We start from the raw sequence: 22,802 nt of genomic DNA, 5'->3' as shown, positions 1-22,802 counted from the left end.
CGCAGCCGAGGCTCCATTGGAGCAAAGTTGGCCCGGGCACTGAGGATGGCTCTGTGGCCTTTGCCTCAGGCGCTAGAATGGCTCTGGTTGTGACAGAGCAACACCCCAGATGGGCAGAGCATCGCCCCCTGGTGGGCGTGCCGGGTGGATCCCGGTCGGGCGCATGCGGGATCTGACTGCCTCCCTGTTTCCAACTTCAGGAAAAAAAAAAAAAACAACTCATCTTTTTTTCAATTTTTTATTTATTCATTTTAGAGAGGAGAGGGAGAGACAGAGAGAGAGAGAGAGAGAGAGAGAGGGAGGGAGGGAGGAGGAAGGGAGGGAGGGAAGGGGGGAGGAACTGGAAGCATCAACTCCCATATGTGCCTTTACCAGGCAAGCCCAGGGTTTTGAACTGGCGACCTCAGCATTTCCAGGTCAACACTTTATCCACTGCACCACCACAGGTCAGGCCTCATCTTCTTTTTATATAGTGCTAGCCAGTACTTCAAGAGTAATATTAGATAATGTTGGTGATAATGTTGGCTTTTTTGTGAATTTAATAGGATTTCTAGTGTTGCATAGGGAAATATGACGTTAGCTATTGTTTTGAGATGTTAATATCACAATAAGGGAGTACCCTTGAGATTGTTACCAACAAGATTGTGTTTATGTCTCTTAATACAAAAGAATTTAGACCAGAGACACTTATCTAAACAAAAGCAGATTTATTGAGGCTCTGCAGAGGGGGAGAACGCTGAGATAGGGTCCCAGGTCCTGTGCATTGAATATGGGAGGCTTAGAGAGTTTATGGCTTGAGGACACAAAAGTTGCTGCGATCAACCAAACAGAAAGTACTGTACATTAGCAGGCTTTTCCCCCTTCGTAACACACATACCTGGTATATGAACACTGATGATGTCCAGGTATATGTCAGTGAAGCACATTCTGGGATTGTGTGGCACTTACGGGATACAGGAAAGTACTTTTCCAACCAGGTATTGAGTTTGTCTCTATGATTTGTGGCTTGGCTTTAGATCTGAAAAACAAACTTAAAAGAATCGGGTTAGGTCATGGACCATTGTTTTATACCTACCTATTGGTAACTGCCATAGTTCTGGTAGGGCTGAACTCAATGGAGCAATTTTTGGAACATTTTATTCTACCTGTTTGAATATTTCTTCGGTTTTCCCCATCAGAATTTGATAATAATTTATCTGAAATCTGGTTTTGCAAATATTATGTAGTCTTTTTAAATTGATCTTTTTATTAAGATAATTATAGTTTATGAGTTGCTCTTGTAAGGAAAAATGTGAAGAGATCTTGTTTTCCTTTTACCCAGTTTTCCCAATGGTAACAGTTTGCAAAACTAGTGTATCACAACCAAAATGTTTGTTCACATCAAGATGATCCATCATAGTCAAATTTTCTCAGTTTTGCACTCATTGGGTATGTATATAGGTCTATATAATTTTTTTTACATATATCCACTGCCATAGCAAAGATACAAAATAGTAACCATAAGAATCCTTTCCCCTGTTACTACTCTTTTATTAACAGGTCAACCTTCTTCTTGGCCTATAAACCCCTCACCTGTTGTACATCTCTATAATTTTGTCATTTCAAAAGTGTTATATAATTGGATTCATATATATATATATAACTTCAGGATTTTTTTTTTCATTCAGTTTGGTTCCCTGCGTGTTCATCCAGGTTGTTGAATGTATCAATAGTTAGTTACTTTTTATTGTTGCCTAGTGTTCTATGACAACTATGTACCAAAGTTTAACCATTGACTCACTGAAATAAATGTAGGCTGTTTATCGTTTAGGGTTATGGCAAATACAGCTGCTATGAACATTCATAAAGTATTTCTGTAAACATAAGTTTTATTTCTTTGGTATAAATTACCGTAATGTAATTGCTGGGTTGTGTGGTAGTTGCATATTTAGTTTTGTAACAAACTGCCAAACCCAGAGTGGCTATACCACGTTATATTTCCGCCAGCAGTGTGTGAGCAAGCTAGTTTCTATGCTTTCTAGCCAACATTTTGTGTGGTCACTATGTTTTTATTTTAGTCATTCTGATACATGTGTAGTGATAGCTCATTGTGATTTTAATTTGCATGTCCCTAATGGCTAATGATGTTGCATTTCTTTTCATGTGTTTATGAGTACATTTTTTTTTTTTTTGGTATTTTTCTGAAGCTAGAAACTGGGACAGTCAGACAGACTCTCGGATCCACCCGGCACGCCCACCAGGGGGCGACGCTCTGCCCACCAGGGGGCGATGCTCTGCCCCTCCAGGGCATCACTCTGTTGCGACCAGAGCCACTCTAGCGCCTGGGGCAGAGGCCAAGGAGCCATCCCCAGCGCCTGGGCCATCTTTGCTCCAGTGGAACCTTGGCTGCGGAAGGGGAAGAGAGAGACAGAGAGGAAGGAGAGGGGGAGGGGTGGAGAAGCAGATGGGCGCTTTTCCTGTGTGCCCTGGCCAGGAATCGAACCTGGGACTTCTGCACGCCAGGCTGACACTCTACCACTGAGCCAACCAGCCAGGGCCTATGAGTACCTTTTTTGATGAAATGTCTGTCAAGTCATGACAAGCCATTTTTCTCATTGGATTTCTTATTTTTTTTTCTGTTGAGTTTTGAGAGTGTTTTGAGAGTTCTTTATATATTCTAGATCAGGGGTCCCCAAGCTACGGCCCGTAGGCCACATGCGGCCCCCTGAGGCCATTTATCCGGCCCCTGCCGCACTTCCAGAAGGGACATCTTTTTCATTGGTGGTCAGTGATAGGAGCATCCTGTGCTCCTGGAGTACTGTATGTGGCGGCGTCACTCATATACAGTACTACTTCCGGTGACGCGGGACGCACACATCATGGCTCCAGAAACGTGTCAAATCACTTGTTACGGCTAGCAGTGACGCATATGGAACCGGACATTGACCATCATTAGCCAAAAGCAGGCCCATAGTTCCCATTGAAATACTGGTCAGTTTGTTGATTTAAATTTACTTGTTCTTTATTTTAAATATTGTATTTGTTCCTGTTTTTTTTTTTGTTTTTTTTACTTTAAAATAAGATATGTGCAGTGTGCACCGGGATTTGTTCATAGTTTTTTTTATAGTCCAGCCCTCCAACGGTCTGAGGGACAGTGAACTGGCCCCCTGTGTAAAAAGTTTGGGGACCCCTGTTCTAGATAGTAGTTCTTTGTTGGGATATATGGTTTGCAAATATTTTCTCCTATTTTTTTTATCTCCTTCGCAGGGTCTTTTACAGAACAAAATTTTTCATTTTTATTAAGTCCAGCCTGACCAGGTAGTAACGCAGTGGATAGAGCATCATCCTGGGATGCTGAAGACCCGACACAGGTTCAAAACCCCAAGGTTGCCTGCTTGAGCGCTGGCTCACCGGCTTGAGCATGGGATCATAGACAGGACCACATGGTTGCTGACTTGAGCAAGGGGCCACTAGCTTGGCTGGAGCCCCCACCCCCATCAAGGCATGTATGAGAAAGCAATCAGTGAACAGCTAAAGTGCCACAACTATGAGTTGATGCTTCTTATCTGTCTGTCTGTCTGTCTGTCTCTCTCGCTAGCTTAAAAAAAAGATTGATGAAGTCCAGTTTATCAATTTTTCCTATTCTGGATCATGATTTTGGTGTCAGGTCTAAGAACTCTTTGCCTTGCCCTAGATCCCAGAGATTTATCCTATGTTTTATTTCTTAAAAGTTTTATTTTAAGGTTTTACTTATTGATTTTACAGAGGTGGGGAGAGTGAGAACTATCAACTCACAGTTACTTTAGTTTATTTTTATAATTATTATTACTGTATTAATTTTAATTGAAAGGAGATAGTGAGGCAAACTCCTGCATGTGCCCTGACTGGAATCCATCCGGCAACCCTGTCTAGGGCCGATGCTTGAGTACTGAGCTAATATTTTTAGCACGTGAGGCTGATGCACTCCAACCAGCTGAGCTATTCTCAGTGCTCAGGCCATGCACAAGGGAGAGAATGGGGAGGGGTGGAGAAGCAGATGGTCGCTTCTCCTGTGTGCCCTGACTGGGAGTCAAACCCGGGACATCCATAAGCCAGGCGGTGCGCTATCCATTTAGCCACCTGTCAGGGCGCTTCACTTTAGTTATTCATTGCTTACTTGTCATATCATGGGCAAGCCCAGGGTTTTGAACCAGTAACCTCAGCATTCCAGGTCAACACTATACACTGCACCACCACAGACCAGGCATTTTTTCCTAAAAATTTTATAATTGTTAATTTTTATAGAAAGTGTGATATTTAGGTCAAGGTTAATTTCTTTTGTGTATGAATGTCCAGTTTCTCCAGCACCATTTGTTGAAAAGGTCCTGTTTCCATTAAATGACTTTTGTACTCTTGTTTTAATCAGTTGAGCATTTTTGTGTATGTTCCCCACTTTGTTTGCTCTATCTGTCTAATCCTCCACAAGTATTATGTCTCCCATTTTATTTTCTCAAGATGATTTATGATTTTTTTTTTATGAGAGAGAGAGAGGAAGAGGAAGGGGAAGGAATAGAGAGTGAGAAGCATCAACTTGTTGCTTTCACTTTAGTTGTTTATTGATTGCTTCTTGTAAGGCCTTGACCAGAGCCAAGCCAGTGTCTCTTTGTTCAAGCCAGTGACCTTTGGGCTTAAGTTGGTGAACTTTGGGATTATGTAGACAATTCCCCTGCAACCCTGTGCTCAGGCTTTGAACCAGCGACCTCAGCTTTCTAGGTCAATGCTTTTATCCACTGCACCACCACTGGTCTGGCATCTAAAGATTATTTGAGCTATTCCAGAGTCTGTGCTTTTCACATAAATCTTAGAATAATCTTGTCCATGTCTACAGAAATTCTTGGTTGGTATTTTGATAGGAATTGTGTTAAACCTATGGGCCAATTTAGGGACAATTGACATCTTTACTGAATCTTCCAGTCCATGAATGTGATATGCCATATACAATATGTGTCTAGTTACAACTTTGCATTCTTTTCTTTTTTTTTCCTCTTTGAATTCTTTATTAGCATTTTGTGCTTTTCAGCATATAGATTCTACATACATTTAGTTAGGTGTATGCCTCAGTGTTTTATTTTTCTTGGAACAATTGTAAATGGTATTCTGTTTATAATTTTGTTTAGTGCATGCTAATTGTATATGTATGGGAATGCAGTTACATTTTGTTTAGCCTGTTACCACACTGAACTGTGAGGTTTTTTGTTAGATTCCCTGTCATTGTTTAAAGTAGACACATCAACTACAAGTATGAACAGTTTTATTTCTTCCTTTTCAATCTATATGCCTTTTATTTATTTTTTCTTTTCTTATTGCAGTGGCTAGAACTTCCAGTTCTATGTTGAACAAGAATGGTAATTGTAGACATTTTTGCTTTTGTCAGATCTTAGTGGAAACACATTCAGTCTTTCACCTTTGAGTATGGTATTAGCGGTAGGGTTTTTAATAGGCAACCTTTATAGAATTGGTATAATTCCCCTCTGTTCCTAACTTGACAGTTTTTTTTTATCATGAATGGGTGTCTGAATTTGTCAAATGCGTTTTCTGTGTTGATGATAGATGATCTTTAGTTTGATGACATGATAGATTACATTGATTGTTTTGGGTGATGTTGACCCAGCCTTATGTACCTGGAATATATCCCACTTGGTAATGGTGTAGAATCGTTTTACATATTAATTGGATTTGATTTGCTACAATTTTGTTGAAGAATTTTGTGTTTAAGTTCATGAGATAATGGTCTGTAGTTTTCTTTTTTGGTACTATTTTTGTCAAGTGTTGGTTTCATGAAATGAATTGGGGCTTCTCTTCTGTTTTCTAGAAGAAATTATGTAAAATTGGTGTTAGTTCTTCTTTAAATATTTGGTAGAATTCTCCAGTGAATCAATCTCATTGTAGAGAGTTCTCTTTTTAAGAGCTTTTAAATTAAAATTTTTTTCATCTTTTTAATGGTTGGTTATAAGACTATTCAGGTCAACATTTTTATATTGATGGAGTTTTAATAATGTGTGATTTTCATAGAATTGATTCATTTGTTCTAAAAATGTCTAATTTACTCTGGCTTGGTAGTTCAGTTGTTAGAGCATCATCCCAGTACACCAACTTTGCAGGTTCGATCCCTAGTAAGGGCACATACAAGAATCAACCAATGAATGCATAAATAAACGGAACAATAAGTTGATGTCGCTCCCTGTCTCCCAGTTCCATCTCTTCCCCTCTCTCTGTCTCCCCCTTCTCTAAAATCAATCAAATAAAACTTAAAAATAAAAATACCTTCAGTCTAATTTATAAGTTCTATTAGTATCTTAATTATTCTTTTAAAGACTACAAGAGCTTTAGGGATGTCCCGTTTTGTTCCTGAAATTGGTAATTCATGCTTTTATTTTTAATTTGTCAGTCTTGCTAGAGATTCATCAGTTTTGTCCATTAAACTCATTCTTTGTTTCATTGATTTTTTTCCTTTTTTATTTTTAATTGTACTGATATTTGGTTTTTGTTCTTTCCTTCTGTTTGCTTTGGATTTTTGGCTCTTCCTCTAATATCTTAAGGTAGCAACTTTAGTTATTGATCTGAGACCTTCAGTTTTAACATTCATAACCTTTTTTAATTTCATTAAATTAAATCTTATATATTACTTTTTGCTCTCCTTTAGTCATGGACTGAAAATCTCTAACCATCAGTACGTCTTTGTATATTCTTAAGTTTTATATAGTCTTTGTGCATATAAATACTGCTTTATAAATTAATTAATAATGGTTATAAATCATTTGATCATTGAGATTGATTCCATCAGAGTTATGTGGACCCTTCTCCAAATTCTGTAGACCCAGTTGAGGGAGAAGAGAATTGTTTAAGCTCATTTAGTTTTATTCTGGCAATTCAGAGATCTAACAGGCAATAATAGGGACTTGGAAAAGAGTCAAGTAAAGAAGCGAGGAATATTGCCTGTGCCCAATAATTTTAAAGATTTTATTTATTCATTTTAGAGAGTAGAGAGAAAGAAAAAGGAATGCATGAGCAGGAAGCATTAACTAATCGTTGCTTCCCATATGTGGCTTGACCCAGCAAGCCCCAGGTGTTTGAACCAGCAACCTCAGCATTCCAGGTCGATGCTTTATCTACTGCACCACCACAGGCCAGGCAGTGTGCCCAAAAATTTTAAGTTCTTTTTTAGTGCAGCCTCCAGGAGTGAGAGCAGTGTCCTAATTATTGTGACAATTCCCTCCTCTTATTGCTGATAGTACATAATTAATCCCCTCACTTCTCCACAGGGCGTGGCCTTCTTGTCTGTGGCCCTTATGGTTAACCAGTTTCCCAGAGATGCTGATAGAATCCCCCTGGTATCTCACCTCCAATTCCCTCATCCCGTTTTAGTCTCACTTTCTACTGATTCACTTTCTGTAATGGGTACAGGTCTCCAATGGTTTCCTATTTTCTTTTCAATCAGTTTTCGTAAGGTATAGTTTTTCTAGGAAATTGATTATTTCACTTAATTTTTAAAATTTGATGTCATAAAACCTTACATTGTATTTATTATTTTCTAAGTGTTTTGCTGTGCCTTTAGTTTTGTTCTTTTGTTTTTCATGTCTAATATTGTTTATTTGTACTTTGTGCCTTCTCTTTGTCCATTTCCATAGTCTTGGCAAAGAATCAACTTTCAGCAAGAATAATGCAAGAACTCATATACACCTGTTACCACATTCATCAGTTTTTTACATTTTGCTGCATAGATTTTATTCGTGCTCTCCTTCAGGGTGTTCACACACACACACACACACACACACACACACGTTTTTGAACTGTCTAAAGTAGGTTTCGTACATTCTGCCTTTTACCCCTTAATACTTTAGTGTATTTTTCCTAAGAGCAAGGATATATTTTTATATAATTAAAGTATAATTATTTTATTTAGGAAATTTAATATAAATACAGTACTTTAGTGTAGATCCTATATTCTAGTTTTATCAGCTGTCCATATAATGTTCTTACAACATTTTTGCTCCATCAGTACAAAATCATTTAGCATTTAGCTGTCATGTGTCTTTATGCTCCTTTAATCTAGAGCAGTTCCTCAGTCTTTTCTGACAGACATATTTTTAAAATACGGGCTTCCTTCCTCCTCTTTGTAGTAGCTGGACTGCTGTTATGCAAGAAACATGCCATCATTTCTTTTGTTACTTTTTAAACATTTCTGAAATCTCGCTCAGCTCAGAGCAGTGTTAAATATAAATTTTTATTAATGATTAGGAAAAGTATATATTTCATAATATACTTTAATATTTCATAGGATGACTTGATGTTCTTCATAAAATGCTAGAGTTTAATTTTTTTATATATTTATTGATTGATTTTAGAGAGAGAGAAAGAGAGAGAAACGTCAATTTGTTGTTCCACTTATTTATGCGTTCTTTGGTTGATTCCTGATATGCCTTCAGTGGGGATCGAACCCACAACCTTGGTATATTGGGATGACACTCTAACCAACTGAGCTACCGGCCATGGCAAGGATACAGTTTTTATATCTTCCAGAAGCCTAAAATTCATAATATGAGGGAGCTATTTGAGATACCAATTATTGATTTTGGTTATTAAATAATTTTATTTGAACTTGAATTTTTATTTCAAAAATTAAATGATTTTTTCTGGGATTTGTAATGCCAGTGGCTGCTGCCGTCGTGGCCATTCAGAATCAGGTTTACGTTGGATTTGGGCAGATGGAAAAGGAACTGTGGAGCCAGAAAAATCGTGGACCTTTTTGTTTATTAGAGTCTCATAAAGGTGGATGAGCAAACAGACCAGGAAAATGGCTTCCCTTTCCTCAGGGTTTCCAAGCCTCGACTGTCAGTCTCCAGTTCCATGATCTCTGGTTCCACAACTCGGACTCACCCACCTGATTCACAGCCCTCACATGCCTCAGCACTCCCCAGCAAAATAGGCAGGGTGGAAATACCCCTTCTCTGGCAAACAATAGCAAACAATTGCCCCTCCCCGTGGAGGCAGGCAGTCTGCAATTTGCAATCTGCCGCCCTGAGGGCAAGCACCCAGAAGCCTTCCATAGACTAGACACACGTGGGGGTACCCCAATACAAGGGAGCAAACCTAAAAAACACTTGTTACAAACTTGTTTGCCCAACAGGAGTTAAAGGTATTTCAGTCAAATTTTTTTAGGTCTGGTTACCAACTATGCTACTGTTTAGATAATACTATTTGTAAACATGTAATTATCTACTTGTAAGGTAGCAACTATAATAAAGTACATAGTAGCTTGAAAATACATATTTAATTTTACTCTGCTCTCCCAAATTATTAGTTGTTGTTAGTTAAACAAAAATGCACTTATACCCATTTTTGGCTTGGTCTATTTTAAATGTTTATGGAAAACAAGTCTGGTAATTTTATGATGGGATTTTGCACTATATTTCCCAAAATAACTTGGAATATATCTTCAGAACTTTTAGTTATTTAGTTCCCTTGGTGTTTGTTTCCCTTTCCTTGCTCCCTCTATGAAATAACCTAGAATTTCTTTTCTTTTTTTATTTATTGTAATTTTTATTCGTTGATTTTAGAGAGAGAGAAAGGGAGATAGAGCAGGGACAGAAACATCGATCTGTTTCTGGATAGAACCCACAAACTTTCAGCATCCAAACAATGGAGCTATAGCCCTGGCCGGTTGGCTCAGCGGTAGAGCGTCGGCCTAGCGTGCGGAGGACCCGGGTTCGATTCCCGGCCAGGGCACACAGGAGAAGCGCCCATTTGCTTCTCCACCCCTCCGCAGCGCTTTCCTCTCTGTCTCTCTTCCCCTCCCGCAGCCAAGGCTCCATTGGAGCAAAGATGGCCCGGGCGCTGGGGATGGCTCTGTGGCCTCTGCCTCAGGCGCTAGAGTGGCTCTGGTCGCAACATGGCGACACCCAGGATGGGCAGAGCATCGCCCCATGGTGGGCAGAGCTTCGCCCCTGGTGGGCGTGCCGGGTGGATCCCGGGTCGGGCACAGGCGGGAGTCTGTCTGACTGTTTCTCCCTGTTTCCAGCTTAAAAACAACAACAACAAAAACAATGGAGCTATCTGGCCAGGGCTAGAATTACAGGGGTAGTCAACCTTTTTATACCTACCACCCACTTTTGTATCTCTGTTAGTAGTAAAGTTTTCTAACCGCCCACCGGTTCCACAGTAATGGTGATTTATAAAGTAGGGAAGTAACTTTATAAAATTTATAAAGCAGAGTTATATACAGCATGTTAAAGCAAATAATAATAATTACTTACCAAGTACTTTATGTCTTCTTTTCACTAAGTTTGGCAGAATAAATCTTTATAAAACAACTTACTATAGTTAAATCTATCTTTTTATTTATACTTTCATTGCTCTGCTACTGCTCACCATGAAAGCTGGAACGCCCACTAGTGGGCAGTAGGGACCAGGTTGACTACCACTGGTTTAGAAGAAGGAAAAACATTGGGAGGTTGAAATGTTTTCACTGCTTTTAGAATCCATTAACTTTAAGCTTCTCAGAATCTACTCAGGAGTCTTTAAGGTCCTGAGTACTTTTATCATTCAAACTCTCATTTTCTCTCTTTCTGTCTATTTTTGGCTTGTTTTTTTAAGATTTCTTACTGATTTTAGAGAGAAGTAGGAAGCACTCACTCATAGTTGCTTCCTACTGTATGTACTTTGACCAGGCAAGCCCAGGGTTTCGAAGAGGACCTCAGCATTCTAGATCAACTGCTTTAGCCACTGTACCACCACAGGTCAGGCCTCTCTCATTCTCAATAATGGGTCTCCCCTCATAAATAATGACCTTCCAGCCTCTCATAGCAACTGTTCTATTATGGGCTAGTGACCTCACCTAGAGACCAACCTCACCATTGCTACTAAGACTTATTGAAGTTTTATTATGTCAGGCAGCATTTGAATACTCTGTATTACCTCATTTAATTCTCAAAAGTCAGATAAATGAGTGTTGGAGACTGCATGGGTCCCAGCTGATTTTAGCTGCAAAGTCCACAAGCTTTCTTAATTACTATTCCAAATTCCTCTTACACAGTATTAATATTTCTGTGGGGGGTGGGTGTGTACCCTGTTCTTGCTCCTTCTGTTATACCTTAAATCATTTTATTTTGGACATTTTTCACTCATGTATACATCCATTTTTAAGAAACCACCTTTCTTCCGCCCCTTTCTCTTATTTCCTCGCCTGGGACTTGAGGGAAACCATTTCTCCCTCTCTTCCTTCATCTGTATCATATTTTAATACACTGCTCACAAAAATTAGGGGATCAGGGAACGTGCAGATATCCCAGTACTTTCAGCCTTTTGTTTAGTGCATTTTCACCAATGAAATAAAGTTTGTTTTGCATCTTATTTGCATAATCAGACAACTTTCTTTGACTTCTCGTTTGCTTTTCTGATGTTCTTGTTTAATAAAAAAAAATTTTTTTTGATCACCTCATAGTCATTTTTAAATATCCCCTAATTTTTGTGAGAAGTATATATTCATCCTAATAGTTGCACTTTTTGTAATTTTAGACTCCACCTGTTCATGTGTATTTTTTTCATAATTAACATTTATTTAACTTTAAGAGAAGAAAGAAAGAAATTGCTCTTTTTGTTACTACTAGATTGAAAGACTTAAGATCTCATTAAAAACATATTCGTGCCCTGGCCGGTTGGCTCAGTGGTAGAGCATCGGCCTGACATGCAGGAGTCCCGGGTTCGATTCCCGGCCAGGACACACAGGAGAAGCGCTCATCTGCTTCTCCACCCCTCCCCCTCTCCTTCCTCTGTCTCTCTCTTCTCCTCCCGCAGCCACAGCCGAGGCTCCATTGGAGCAAAGATGGCCCGGGCCCTGGGGATGGCTCTGTGGCCTCTGCCTCAGGCGCTAGAATGGCTCTGGATGCAACAGAGCGACACCCCAGAGGGGCAGAACATCGCCCCCTGGTGGGCATGTGGGGTGAATCCCGGTCAGGTGTATGCGGGAGTCTGTCTGACTGCCTCCCCGTTTCCAGCTTCAGAAAAATGAAAAAAAAAACAAAACAAAAACATATTCATGGTTCCAGAAGTATGTAGCTAGAAAGAATTTAGACACTGTGTCTTAACCAACCTAGATCTGTTTAGATTTATATTTGAATGCAAAGCTGTTCTTCCAAATACCACTTCTTCGTTGTATTTTTCCTTCTTCAGTATTATAGTCACACTTGCAGCAATTATATTCTACTTAACCCTGGTCATGTCTGTTGCTCTGTCAAAGTCTGAAAAAACATGGTTGTTGTGTTTTTGATGCAGTCATTGTAAACATTTTAGTGCTTTTGAATCTGTTGGATTTTTTTAGTTTTAAAATTTTTTGTCATACATGAAGTTTTTTAGTTCGTAGTAAATAATACTTCAGTTCTAATTCCATCACTTGTAGATGATCAAAAGTTCAAAAAGTTTTAGTCCTGTGCTGATTCTGAAAACTCTTTGATTTGTTCGTATTTGCTAACAAGGCACATTCTTAATGATCTTAAAGGTTACTGGTGTCAGATTACTTGGCAACATATTCTTTCTTAGTCTTGTTGAATCAGTTTTAAATTAAACATTCACTTTACAATTGCTGTTTACACTGGATATCTTTATATTAATTTAATGTAAATTATCTTTAGGTAGAAATGAGGGCAAGGCCTCTGATACACCCTTTTTTAAAAAAAATTATTGATTTTAGTGAAAGAGGAATGGAAAGAGAGAGAGGAACATTAATCTGTTCCTATATGTAGCCTATCTGGGACTCAGATTGGTAACCTCTGGGCTTCTAGAAGACGCTCTAACCAAGCTATCTGGCCAAGGCCACTGATTCTCTATTTAATTTATCTTTACTCTATAATTTATAAATGTTAGTCATAGTTAACCATGAAGGGCTGATGAAATTTACGTATTTTCAGAACTCTTTAACCCTAGAAAGAGGTATATTCAACTGTTAATTAGCATTGGTTAGCAACAATGTTTTAAGTTTAACAACTGTATACAGCCTGACCAGGTGGTGGCACAGTAGATAGAGCGTCGGACTGGGATGTGGAAGGAACCAGGTTCAAGACCCTGAGGTCGCCAGCTTGAGCGTGGGCTCATCTGGCTTGAGCAGAAAGCTCACCAGCTTGGACCCAAGGTCGCTGGTTCGAGCAAGGGGTTACTCAGTCTGCTGAAGGCCCTCGGTCAAGGCACATATGAGAAAGCAATCAATGAACAACTAAGGTGTCCCATCGAAAAACTGATGATTGATGCTTCTCATATCTCTCCGTTCCTGTCTGTCTGTCCCTATCTGTTCCTCTCAAAAAAAAACAAAAACTGTATACAGAATATTTTTCAGATTACATTTGTAATGGCTGTGGCATTTGCCTTTAATCTTTATTTTGTACTAGATATATATAAAGGAACTCTGTGTAAGGAAGTTGTCATGTATTCTGGAAGAGTTGTCACTTCCGGTCTAGAGAATACCTTTTAGTTTACTACATTCGTAATTAATAGGTATAACTTTCTATTAGCCAGTAATAGTTTATCCTATTACTTATTTTTTCTAAAGAGTAGATAAATCACCTGCTAATGTACTGGTTGATTGTAATTGCCTTGCAAAAATGTAATTGCCATTTTCTACAGCTTGTTTGCTAATTATATACCAGTTATGAAGATGATAAACATTGAATTCTGCTTTCAATGTGCCTATTATTATTATTACTGTTATCTTAATAAACATAATTAATATAGTGAAAACTGCAGTAGACTAAAGTCAGAACACATTGTTTTGACATAGTTTAGACTTTAGAGGCAGTGGAAGGAGGGAGGCAGCAGAACTCACTAATTTTTAGTAATCCTTCCAGTCCTTAAAACTGTTTTTCAAGAATGCAGATTTAGGATTGATCACATGGTGGGTAAAAGTCTTTTGAGGCATTTTTCTACCTACTTTTTTTTAGTACAATTTTAATTTTCATTCATTTCTTTTTTAATTTGAAGTGGACAGTTAGCCTTGACCTTTTTGTGATGAGAATACCTTTATTTTTGAATGTTACTTAAAGTAAGAAGCAAAACAACTTTCTCTAATATACTGTGTGACTTGGATAAGAAATTATTGTATTTTGGACATGGAAGCTTTGAGACTATGTAAAAGTTGAGTGCTGCAGAATATTTTAGGAGGCATATTTTTAAAATTTAAGTACTGTGGGTGATTGTGCCAATAGATTACGTTTTTTTTCTTTTTTTTAATCTTACTGCCTCTTCCTAAATTCTGAATGGTTACTACCATAGTAGCCTTTTCCTAAATATATAATATAAACAGTAAAATATTTTTATTTCCTAGTATCATTTTAAAGATAAACAATAATACAAATTAAGATCTTACAATTAGTTGCCATGTTGTTTTTGTACCAGTTGATATGGCATGTAATTTCAGTGTTTACATGACTTTTTGGAGAATGTATCCTTGCCATAGATATTGTGTGTGTGAGAGAGCCAGCTCCTTATCCTTCCTCAGTGTATTTTAAAAACTCATTTTACATGTTTTTTGGAAGCCTCTGAAAAATAGGTGCCATTTGTAAACAAGTGTTAGAAGTGAGTGTGTATCATGTTAATCTGAAAGAAAGCAACTTTGGAAAATTTAAGAAGGTTTAATTTAACATTTTTATGTATTAAAATTTATAAACTATAAGACCAAACTCACTTTTTAATGTCATCTTTTATTAACAATTTTCAATTTAGCATTGTTTTTCTAAAATAAAATACATTTTGCTTTTTATGAATAAAGTAAAAATGTTTCAGTAATCCATAAACAATTTTAACTTCTTCAATTCCAGAACTTAATTTAGTTATGAGTTTTATTTTTATTACAAAATGATTGTTGTGACAAATAGTAAATCTCTACATAATGCTAAAACAAAGTGCTAACACTTAACAGCCCTAGATATGTGTGAATAACTTTTTTGTTTGTTTGTTTGTTTTTGTTTTTTTTGTATTTTTCTGAAGCTTGAAACGGGGAGGCAGTCAGACTCCCGCATGAGCCCGACCGGGATCCACCCGGCACGCCCACCAGGGGGCGATGCTCTGCCCATCCGGGCGTCGCTCTGTCGCAACCAGAGCCACTCTAGCGCCTGGGGCAGAGGCCAAGGAGCCATCCCCAGCGCCTGGGCCATCTTTTGCTCCAATGGAGCCTCGGCTGCAGGAGGGGAAGAGAGAGACAGAGAGGAAGGAGAGGGGGAGGGGTGGAGAAGCAGATGGGCACCTCTCCTGTATGCCCTGGCCGGGAATCGAACCCGGGACTTCTGCACGCCAGGCCGATGCTCTACCACCGAGCCAACCGGCCAGGGCCAATAACTTTGTTATACAAGCAGAATCATGAAACTATTGGAACTAAACTCTTGAAACAGTTTTATTATATTGCTTCTAATAGGCAATGCAGAATTTAGAATTTAGTCACCTTCTTGTTTATTTTAATGAATTGGACTTACTATTTTAAAAAATCGTTATATTTAGTGATAAACTGTTTAAGGCTTAATAATTAGCTCTCCACGGGCAGAAAAGGGCAGTGATTTATAGCATTTACATACTCCCACCGTGGCTGATTTCAGTCAATATGACCTCATTGCATATGGAGTTGGGAAGAAGTGACCAGTAGTATCCCATTATTTTTCTTGTTAATGTGTGCCTTTGGTATCATAGCCAAGAAATTATTGCCAAATCCAATGTCCTGAAGCTTTTGTCTTATTTTCTTTCTAAGAGTTTTATTGTTTTAGTTCTCATTTAGGCACTTCATCAATTTGAGTTAATTTTTCTCCATGGTTTAGGTAAGAGTCCATTCTTGACATTGTTGTTGAACACTGAGGTCTTTTCTTTCTAGTCCTAGTTTGTTGAATGTTTTTATCATGAAAAGATGTTGAATTTGGTTAAATGCATTTTCTACATTAGTTGAGATGATCATGTGGTTTTCTTCATTTATCTTATTCATGTGGCATATTGCATTGATCAATTTTCATATGTTGTACAATCTTTGCATTCAAGGAATAAGTCCTGTTTGGTCTTAGTTTACATCACCCTTTTAATATGCTGCTGAATTTGGCTTGCTAGTATTAATATTTGTTGAGGAGTTTTGCATCAGTGTTCATAAGGGATAGTGGGTTACACTTTTCTTGTAATGTCTTTGTCTAGTTTTGGGATCAAGATAATGCTGGCCTCACAGAATAACTTAGGAAGTGTTCCCTCCTCTTCAATTTTTCAGAAAAGTTTGAGAGTATTGATGATAGTTCTTTAAATGTTTTGTATAATTTACCAATTAAGCCATTAGTTTTAAAGTTTTTATTGAGAGACTTTTAATTACTGGTCAATCTTGAGTATTTATAGGTCTATTGAAATTTTAAAATTTATTTCTGACTTGGTCTGTTTTGTAAGTTGTTAGTTTACATTGTTGATTTGAGATTTAAAAGTAAGTGTTTATAGCTATACATCTTTCTCTTAGCATAGCTTTTGCTTCATTTTCTAAGTTTTGGTATACTAGGGTTTGTTTGTTTTTCATTCTTTAAATTATTCTAATTTCCTTTGTGATTTCTTCTTTAGTCAGTTGGTTTAAAAGTATGTGGTTTAGCCTGGTGTGCAGGAGTCCTGGGTTCGATTCCTGGCCAGGGCACACAGGAGAAGCACCCATCTGCTTCTCCACCCCTCCCCCTCTCCTTCCTCTCGGTCTCTCTCTTCCCCTCCCACAGCTGAGGCTCCACTGGAGCAAAGTTGGCTCGGGCGCTGAGGATGGCTCCATGGCCTCTGCCTCAGGTGCTAAAATGGTTCTGGTCACAACAGAGTGACGCCCCAGATGGGCAAAGCATCACCCCCTGGTGGGCGTGCCGGGTGGATCCCGGTCGGGCGCATGCGGGAGTCTGTCTGACTGCCTCCCCGTTTCCAACTTCAGAAAAATATAAATAAATAAATAAATAAATGTGGTTTAGTTTGCAAAATTAAACAGTACACTTGTGAATTTTCCAGGTTCTCTTTGTTACTAATTTCTAAATTCTACTACTGTGACCAAAGGAGATACTTTATATAATAGTTTTATTTTTATTGTTTTTTTATTTTTTTAACAGAGATAGAGAGCGAGTCAGAGAGAGGGATAGATAGGGACAGACAGACAGGAACGGAGAGAGATGAGAAGCATCAATCATCAGTTTTTCATGGTGACACCTTAGTTGTTCATTGATTGCTTTCTCATATGTGCCTTGTCGGCGGGCCTTCAGCAGACCGAGTAACTTCTTGCTTGAGTCAGCAACCTTGGGCTCAAGCTGGTGACCTCGGGGTCTTGAACCTGGGTCTTTCCGCATCCCAGTCCGACACTCTATCCACTGCACCACTGCCTGGTCAGGATATAATAGTTTTATTTTAAAATAGATTGATATTTAATTTGTGGCCTTACATAATGGTCTTTCCTGAAAAATGACCCATGTGCACTTTAGCAGACTATGTAGCCTTATATTTAAATGTTGGGTTGAGTGTTTCTTGTATGTCTGTTAGGTTTAGCTGGTTTATTGTGCTAAGTTCCCACTTTCCTTTCTTCTCTATGGTTGTCTACTGATTATTAGGCGTAGGGTGGGATGCATCAGTGTTTGTTATATCATATCCTGTAGCTGTCTTGAACCTTTTATTAATATATCCTTCTTTGTCTCTTCTAACCTCTGTGACTTGAAGTATATTTTGTCTGATATTAGTAAAGCCAGCTGTGCTCTCTTTTGATGAACTTTTATGTTTATGGAATGTCTTTTTCTATCTATCATTTTGAACCTACTCACATCTGATCAAAGATGAATCCATTGTTGGCACCATATACTGTATTTCCCCATGTGTAAGATGCTGCCATGTACAAGATGCACCTTAATTTTGGGGCCCAAGATTTGAAATAAAAAGAATGTATTACATATAGTTATTGAACTCAAGTTTTATTCATCATAAAATTCATAAAACTCCTCATCACTGTTAAAACTCCCATCCATCATCTTGTCCCAATCTGTGTCTGATGACGAATTAGTCTTCAACACTGAGCACAAAAACAATTTTGAAAAGGCAGGAAATTCAAGTAAAAAAAATCTACAGCCACTGTAAAAGACGCACCCAGTTTAGACCCCAAATTTTTCAAAAAAGGCACATCATATTCATGGGGAAATACAGTAGTTGGATCATGTGTGGTTCTTCTTCTTCTTCTTCTTTTTTTTTTTTAGAGACAGGGACAGACAGACAGGAAGGGAGAGAGATGAGAAACATCAGTTTTTTGTTGCTGCACCTTAGTTGTTCATTGATTGCTTTTTCATATGTGCCTTTACTGGGGAGCTCCAGCTGAGCCAGTGACAACCTTGGGCTCAAACCCAGAGACCTTGGGCTCAAGCAGGTGAGAGCCTTGCTCAAACCAGATGAGCCCACACTCAAGCTGGTGAGCTCAGGGTCTCGAACCTGGGTCCTTCTGCATCCCAGTCTGACGCTCTATCCACTGCGCCACCGCCTGGTCAGGCCAAATGTAAATTCTTTTTGTGAATGCTTTTGAGTTCATCTCATTTGTAGTTTGTTGGGCTTCTTGAATGTTTATATTCATGCTTTCTATCAAATTTGGGAAGTTTTCAACCATTGTTTCTACAAATACTTTCTGTTCCTTTCTCTCTTCTCCTTTTTCAGGTCCTACAATATGTTTGTTGCTTCTATTGATGGTATTTCATGCGTCCCTTAGACTCTGCTTTTTTTTTCCCCTGTTCCTCAGACCTAATAATTTCTATTGTTTTATTTTAAAGTTCACTGATTTTTCTTCTTTCTGCTTATCTGATATTTTGTTATAGTTATTACTGCTTATCTGATATTTTGTTAGTTATTGTACTTTTCAGCTCCAGAATTTTTTTTTGGTTTCTTTTTGGGCTTTTTATCTCTTTATTGATATTTCTGTTTTCTTCATATATTGTATTCTTGATTTTCTCCATATCCTCATTTAGTTTTTTGAACATTTTTCAGAGTTTTTAAAATCTTTTTAAATTACAGTTGACATTTAATATTACAGTTTCAGGTGCACAGCTTTGTGGTTAAATGCTTAGATGACTTACAAAGTGAATCCCCTGATAAGTGTAGTACCCACCTGGAACCATACGTAGTTATTATAATATTGACTATATTCCCTATGCTATACTTTATATCCATGTGACTATTTTCTAACTGTTAATTTGTACTTTTTAAGACAGTTTTTCAGATGCCTTTGTCTAGTTGATCTGCTATCAGATCTTTAAGGAACAGTTATGGTTGATTATTTTTTTCCCTTTTAGCCAGCTTTATTTTTACTGCATCTTTGTATGCCTTGGGATTTTTTGGTTGAACACTGGGCAGTTGACTCTAATAGTGTGATAACTCTAAATAATACTGTCTTCTTTCACCAGATTTTGCTGGGGTTTTTTCATATGAGTAGTAGTAGTAATAGTAGTAGTCTCTGTGCCAAGGATCAGATGAGATATAAAGTTAACATCTCATGTTCTTTGTTTGTTTGTTTGAGTCTTTCCCTGGGTATGCATAGTTACTTTCTAATTTTCCTCATATATGTTGTTTTTCTTTAACATCTGGCTCTCAAAATGGGAAAAAGTGTAAAATGACAGATAAAAATGGGTGCCGGCTCTTTTAGTACCCTGTAAGTCACTTCATTCTGAGGAAGGACTTCATGATGAGGAGGGACTTGCCACAATAAGGGGAAGGTATAATAGCAATGGCTGCCCTCTTCTTTGTATTTACCTCTGTGATCAGAGCACAGATACCTGGTATTTGGAGGACAGGATCTTTTTTATCCACCCTGACTCCCATGATTGGTATGTGTGCTGCACAGGAATATGTGCACAACTCCCAGTTGTGTGGACTAGATGAGTTGCTACAACTGTGCTCACAGTTGGAATTGATGGAAATTAACCACATTTTACTGTCCATGTCTTCCCCTGGACGTTGCAAGCCTTCAGCAGACTCTAAAACTTCCAATATAGTTAAATCAGACAGATTCTGCCAGTGCAGTTGTTGTCTGGGCAGGAAGACAGATTCCCAGTGGTTCTTTGCTATCTTCCCAGAATCCTCTTTAGTTCCATCTTAATTTCTGTATTGTGTATCTTTGTGAAGTAGATTAATTAATATAGGGATGAAATACTCATTAAAATATAATACCTCTTTTCTCACCCTAGTTTGTATGTTAGATGACATATGTATAGTAATTTTGGGCATTTAACTTTTGACAGGTGGTTTTGGAATGTATGCTTAAGAAGGATCTCATATACAACAAGGTCACTCCAACCTTTCACCATTGGAAGATTGATGACAAGAAATTTGGCCTTACCTTTCAAAGTCCTGCTGATGCTAGGGCTTTTGATAGAGGAATACGAAGAGCTATAGAGGATATTTCTCAAGGTAAGTCCTTTTCTTGATTATTAATTTGTTCATCGGTTATATATAGTAGAGTTAATTTAAGCAAGTCAGCTTTTGTGATATGTGGTCAGGCTTTGAAAGCTAACTGTAGGTGAAGAAGATAAAAAGTTTTATATTTGTTACATCACAGTAGATAGCAGTTACAGTTATTACCTTGAAGAGCCCATCAACAGCACCCTACAGATAACTCACATTTTTTTCAAAAAAGAACTTGAAGAAGAGAGAAGCAGTCAGGTACAACTGTCAAAATCCTTGTGTGTATGTTATTCAGCCATATTCTTGTTTTGGTTTGATAAAGATGAAATTTCTATTAATCAAATGTTGGTAGACTCCAATTATTCTATGGCAGAATCCTTTCCTTTTTACCTGATTTTATTATTCAGCATTGGCCAATACCACAACCCCCTCTATCCCTTCGTATATCTTTTTAACCTCTTAAGATTATCAACTCTAGAGCTTGCATGTTTTAAAAAGAGGAAGAATGTATTTACATGTAAGATTGGCCTCTGCTTAATTCAACAAAAAGAAATCACATTAAAAAAATTGCCTGACCTGTGGTGGCGCAGTGGATAAAGCATTGACCTGAAACACTGAGGTCACCGGTTCAAAACCCTGCACTTGTCTGGTCAAGGCACAGATGGGAGTTGATGCTTCCTGCTCTTCTCTCTCTCTCCTCTCTAAAATGAATAAATAAATAATATATTAAAACAAGTCTAAACTTGATTTGTATTCCTAATTAAGAAGGAATAGCAATAACTTCTATGTGAAGTAACTGTGAATCAGTGTTAGACAACATTGTGATTTGTGTGTTTTGACAATGATACTTTAGGACAGCGGTTCCGATGGCTTTAGGCGACCCCTGTGTTTTGGTCCTTCGACCCCCGCCTGGGTCGCGACCCACAGGTTGAGAACCGCTGCTTTAGGAGGAAAATGGAAAGAAATGAACTAATGAGACACACCATAGGCAAGAACATGGAAATGCTTAGTAAGATTTTTATTGATAGTGCATGAAACTGTGGTTAAATAATTTATTTAGCTACTTTAAAAGATTAGAGTTTGCTAGACAAATAATGTTTGATTTCCAGTTCCAAAAAATATTCAGTGAAATGGTAGTAGTCATTTTTATTACCAGAACCCATAAATTTGTTTTATGTTTGTGTTCTCAATGTTGTTTGCATTTTTGAATGACCAGGGAGACTTTTGAGAAAGAGAATAACTAGTTCCCTTTACAGATCACTTGAATCAATGTATTTGGGGACTGGAGCTGAGATATTTTATTTATATATGCCGTATTTCCTCGTGTATAAGATGCACCTTTTTTCAAAAAATTTGGGATCTAAAAACTGGGTGCATCTTATACAGTGGTTGTGGCATTTCAAATGCCATAGATGTAACTGAGGATGAGGAAATATATGAAGACAGTGATTCGTCATCAGTCAGAGGTGGACAAGCTAATGGATGGGAGTTTTGACAGTGATGAGTTGTATGAATTATGTGATGAATAAAACTTGAGTTCAATAACTTTTTGTAATACATTGTTTTCAAATTTTGGGCCCCAAAATTAAGGTGTGTCTTATACGTGGGAGTGTCTTATACATGGAGAAATGTGTATGTATGTGTATATATATTTTATATATTAATTATTTATACATTATATATAATATATAAATTATAAATATAATTATTAAAATAAAATATTTATATATTATATATAATATATTTTTTTAAAGTTCCTGGACATTTTAAATGTGATGAGGAATTGTTATTCTACTTAAATGATTATATTACAATTTTAGAAAATAAATCCTTAGATTCTCTAATGGGTTGTAGTTCTCAAATCCCTGCAAGAAACTTAAAAATAAAGATGCATGGTGCCTGGTGCCTCAACTCATAGAGATTTTGTTTTTTAAGGTTTCCCTTTTGATTCTGCTATTTAGCTAGTGTTGAAGAACCAATGTTTTAAAGAAAATTACTTTCCATGGCTGTTAGAGTTTATATGATTTGTGATAAGTTTTGAATTACTTTTAAGCCTATACTTACATCTCCATAAAAGCACATTTCTTTCACTAGGATTAAATAGATTGAGTTTAATGTTTAAAAAGACAGTTTATAAGAAGTTTACAAACTTCTAGGCAGGTAAAATAGACTGTTGCTGTATTCAATGTCTTGTTATTTTTAAACATTATTTTAAACATACTGGTTAGCATTATTGTCCATCATGGTAATAGACTTTTTGAAAATCCCATTAGATTTCTCTTACTTAGCCTTTTGTGACAATAAGGAGAAACTATGCAGCCTTTTTCAAAGGACAGATATCTCTTCTCCATGCTACCTATGTCTCTCAAGAGTAGCGTAAGCTCGGGATTCATTGATAG

The 22,802-nt window shown here is 37.6% G+C and overlaps 1 protein-coding gene across 2 annotated transcripts in view; it reads left to right on the top strand.

Moving 5' to 3' along the window:
- SPRED1 (sprouty related EVH1 domain containing 1) overlaps positions 1-22,802 on the top strand; it is a 125,476-nt gene that overhangs the window by 65,374 nt on the left and 37,300 nt on the right. For both annotated transcript variants that reach the window (XM_066388243.1, XM_066388242.1), the window contains one exon: positions 20,241-20,409. In XM_066388243.1, coding sequence (XP_066244340.1) covers positions 20,241-20,409 — 169 coding nt within the window. The remainder of the gene's footprint in view (positions 1-20,240; positions 20,410-22,802) is intronic.

This window comes from Saccopteryx leptura, chromosome 6, assembly GCF_036850995.1.
Source record: "Saccopteryx leptura isolate mSacLep1 chromosome 6, mSacLep1_pri_phased_curated, whole genome shotgun sequence".
Lineage (NCBI taxonomy): Eukaryota > Metazoa > Chordata > Mammalia > Chiroptera > Emballonuridae > Saccopteryx > Saccopteryx leptura.
Note: the sequence above shows the minus strand (reverse complement) of the source record. Positions and strands in the feature narration are given on the sequence as shown.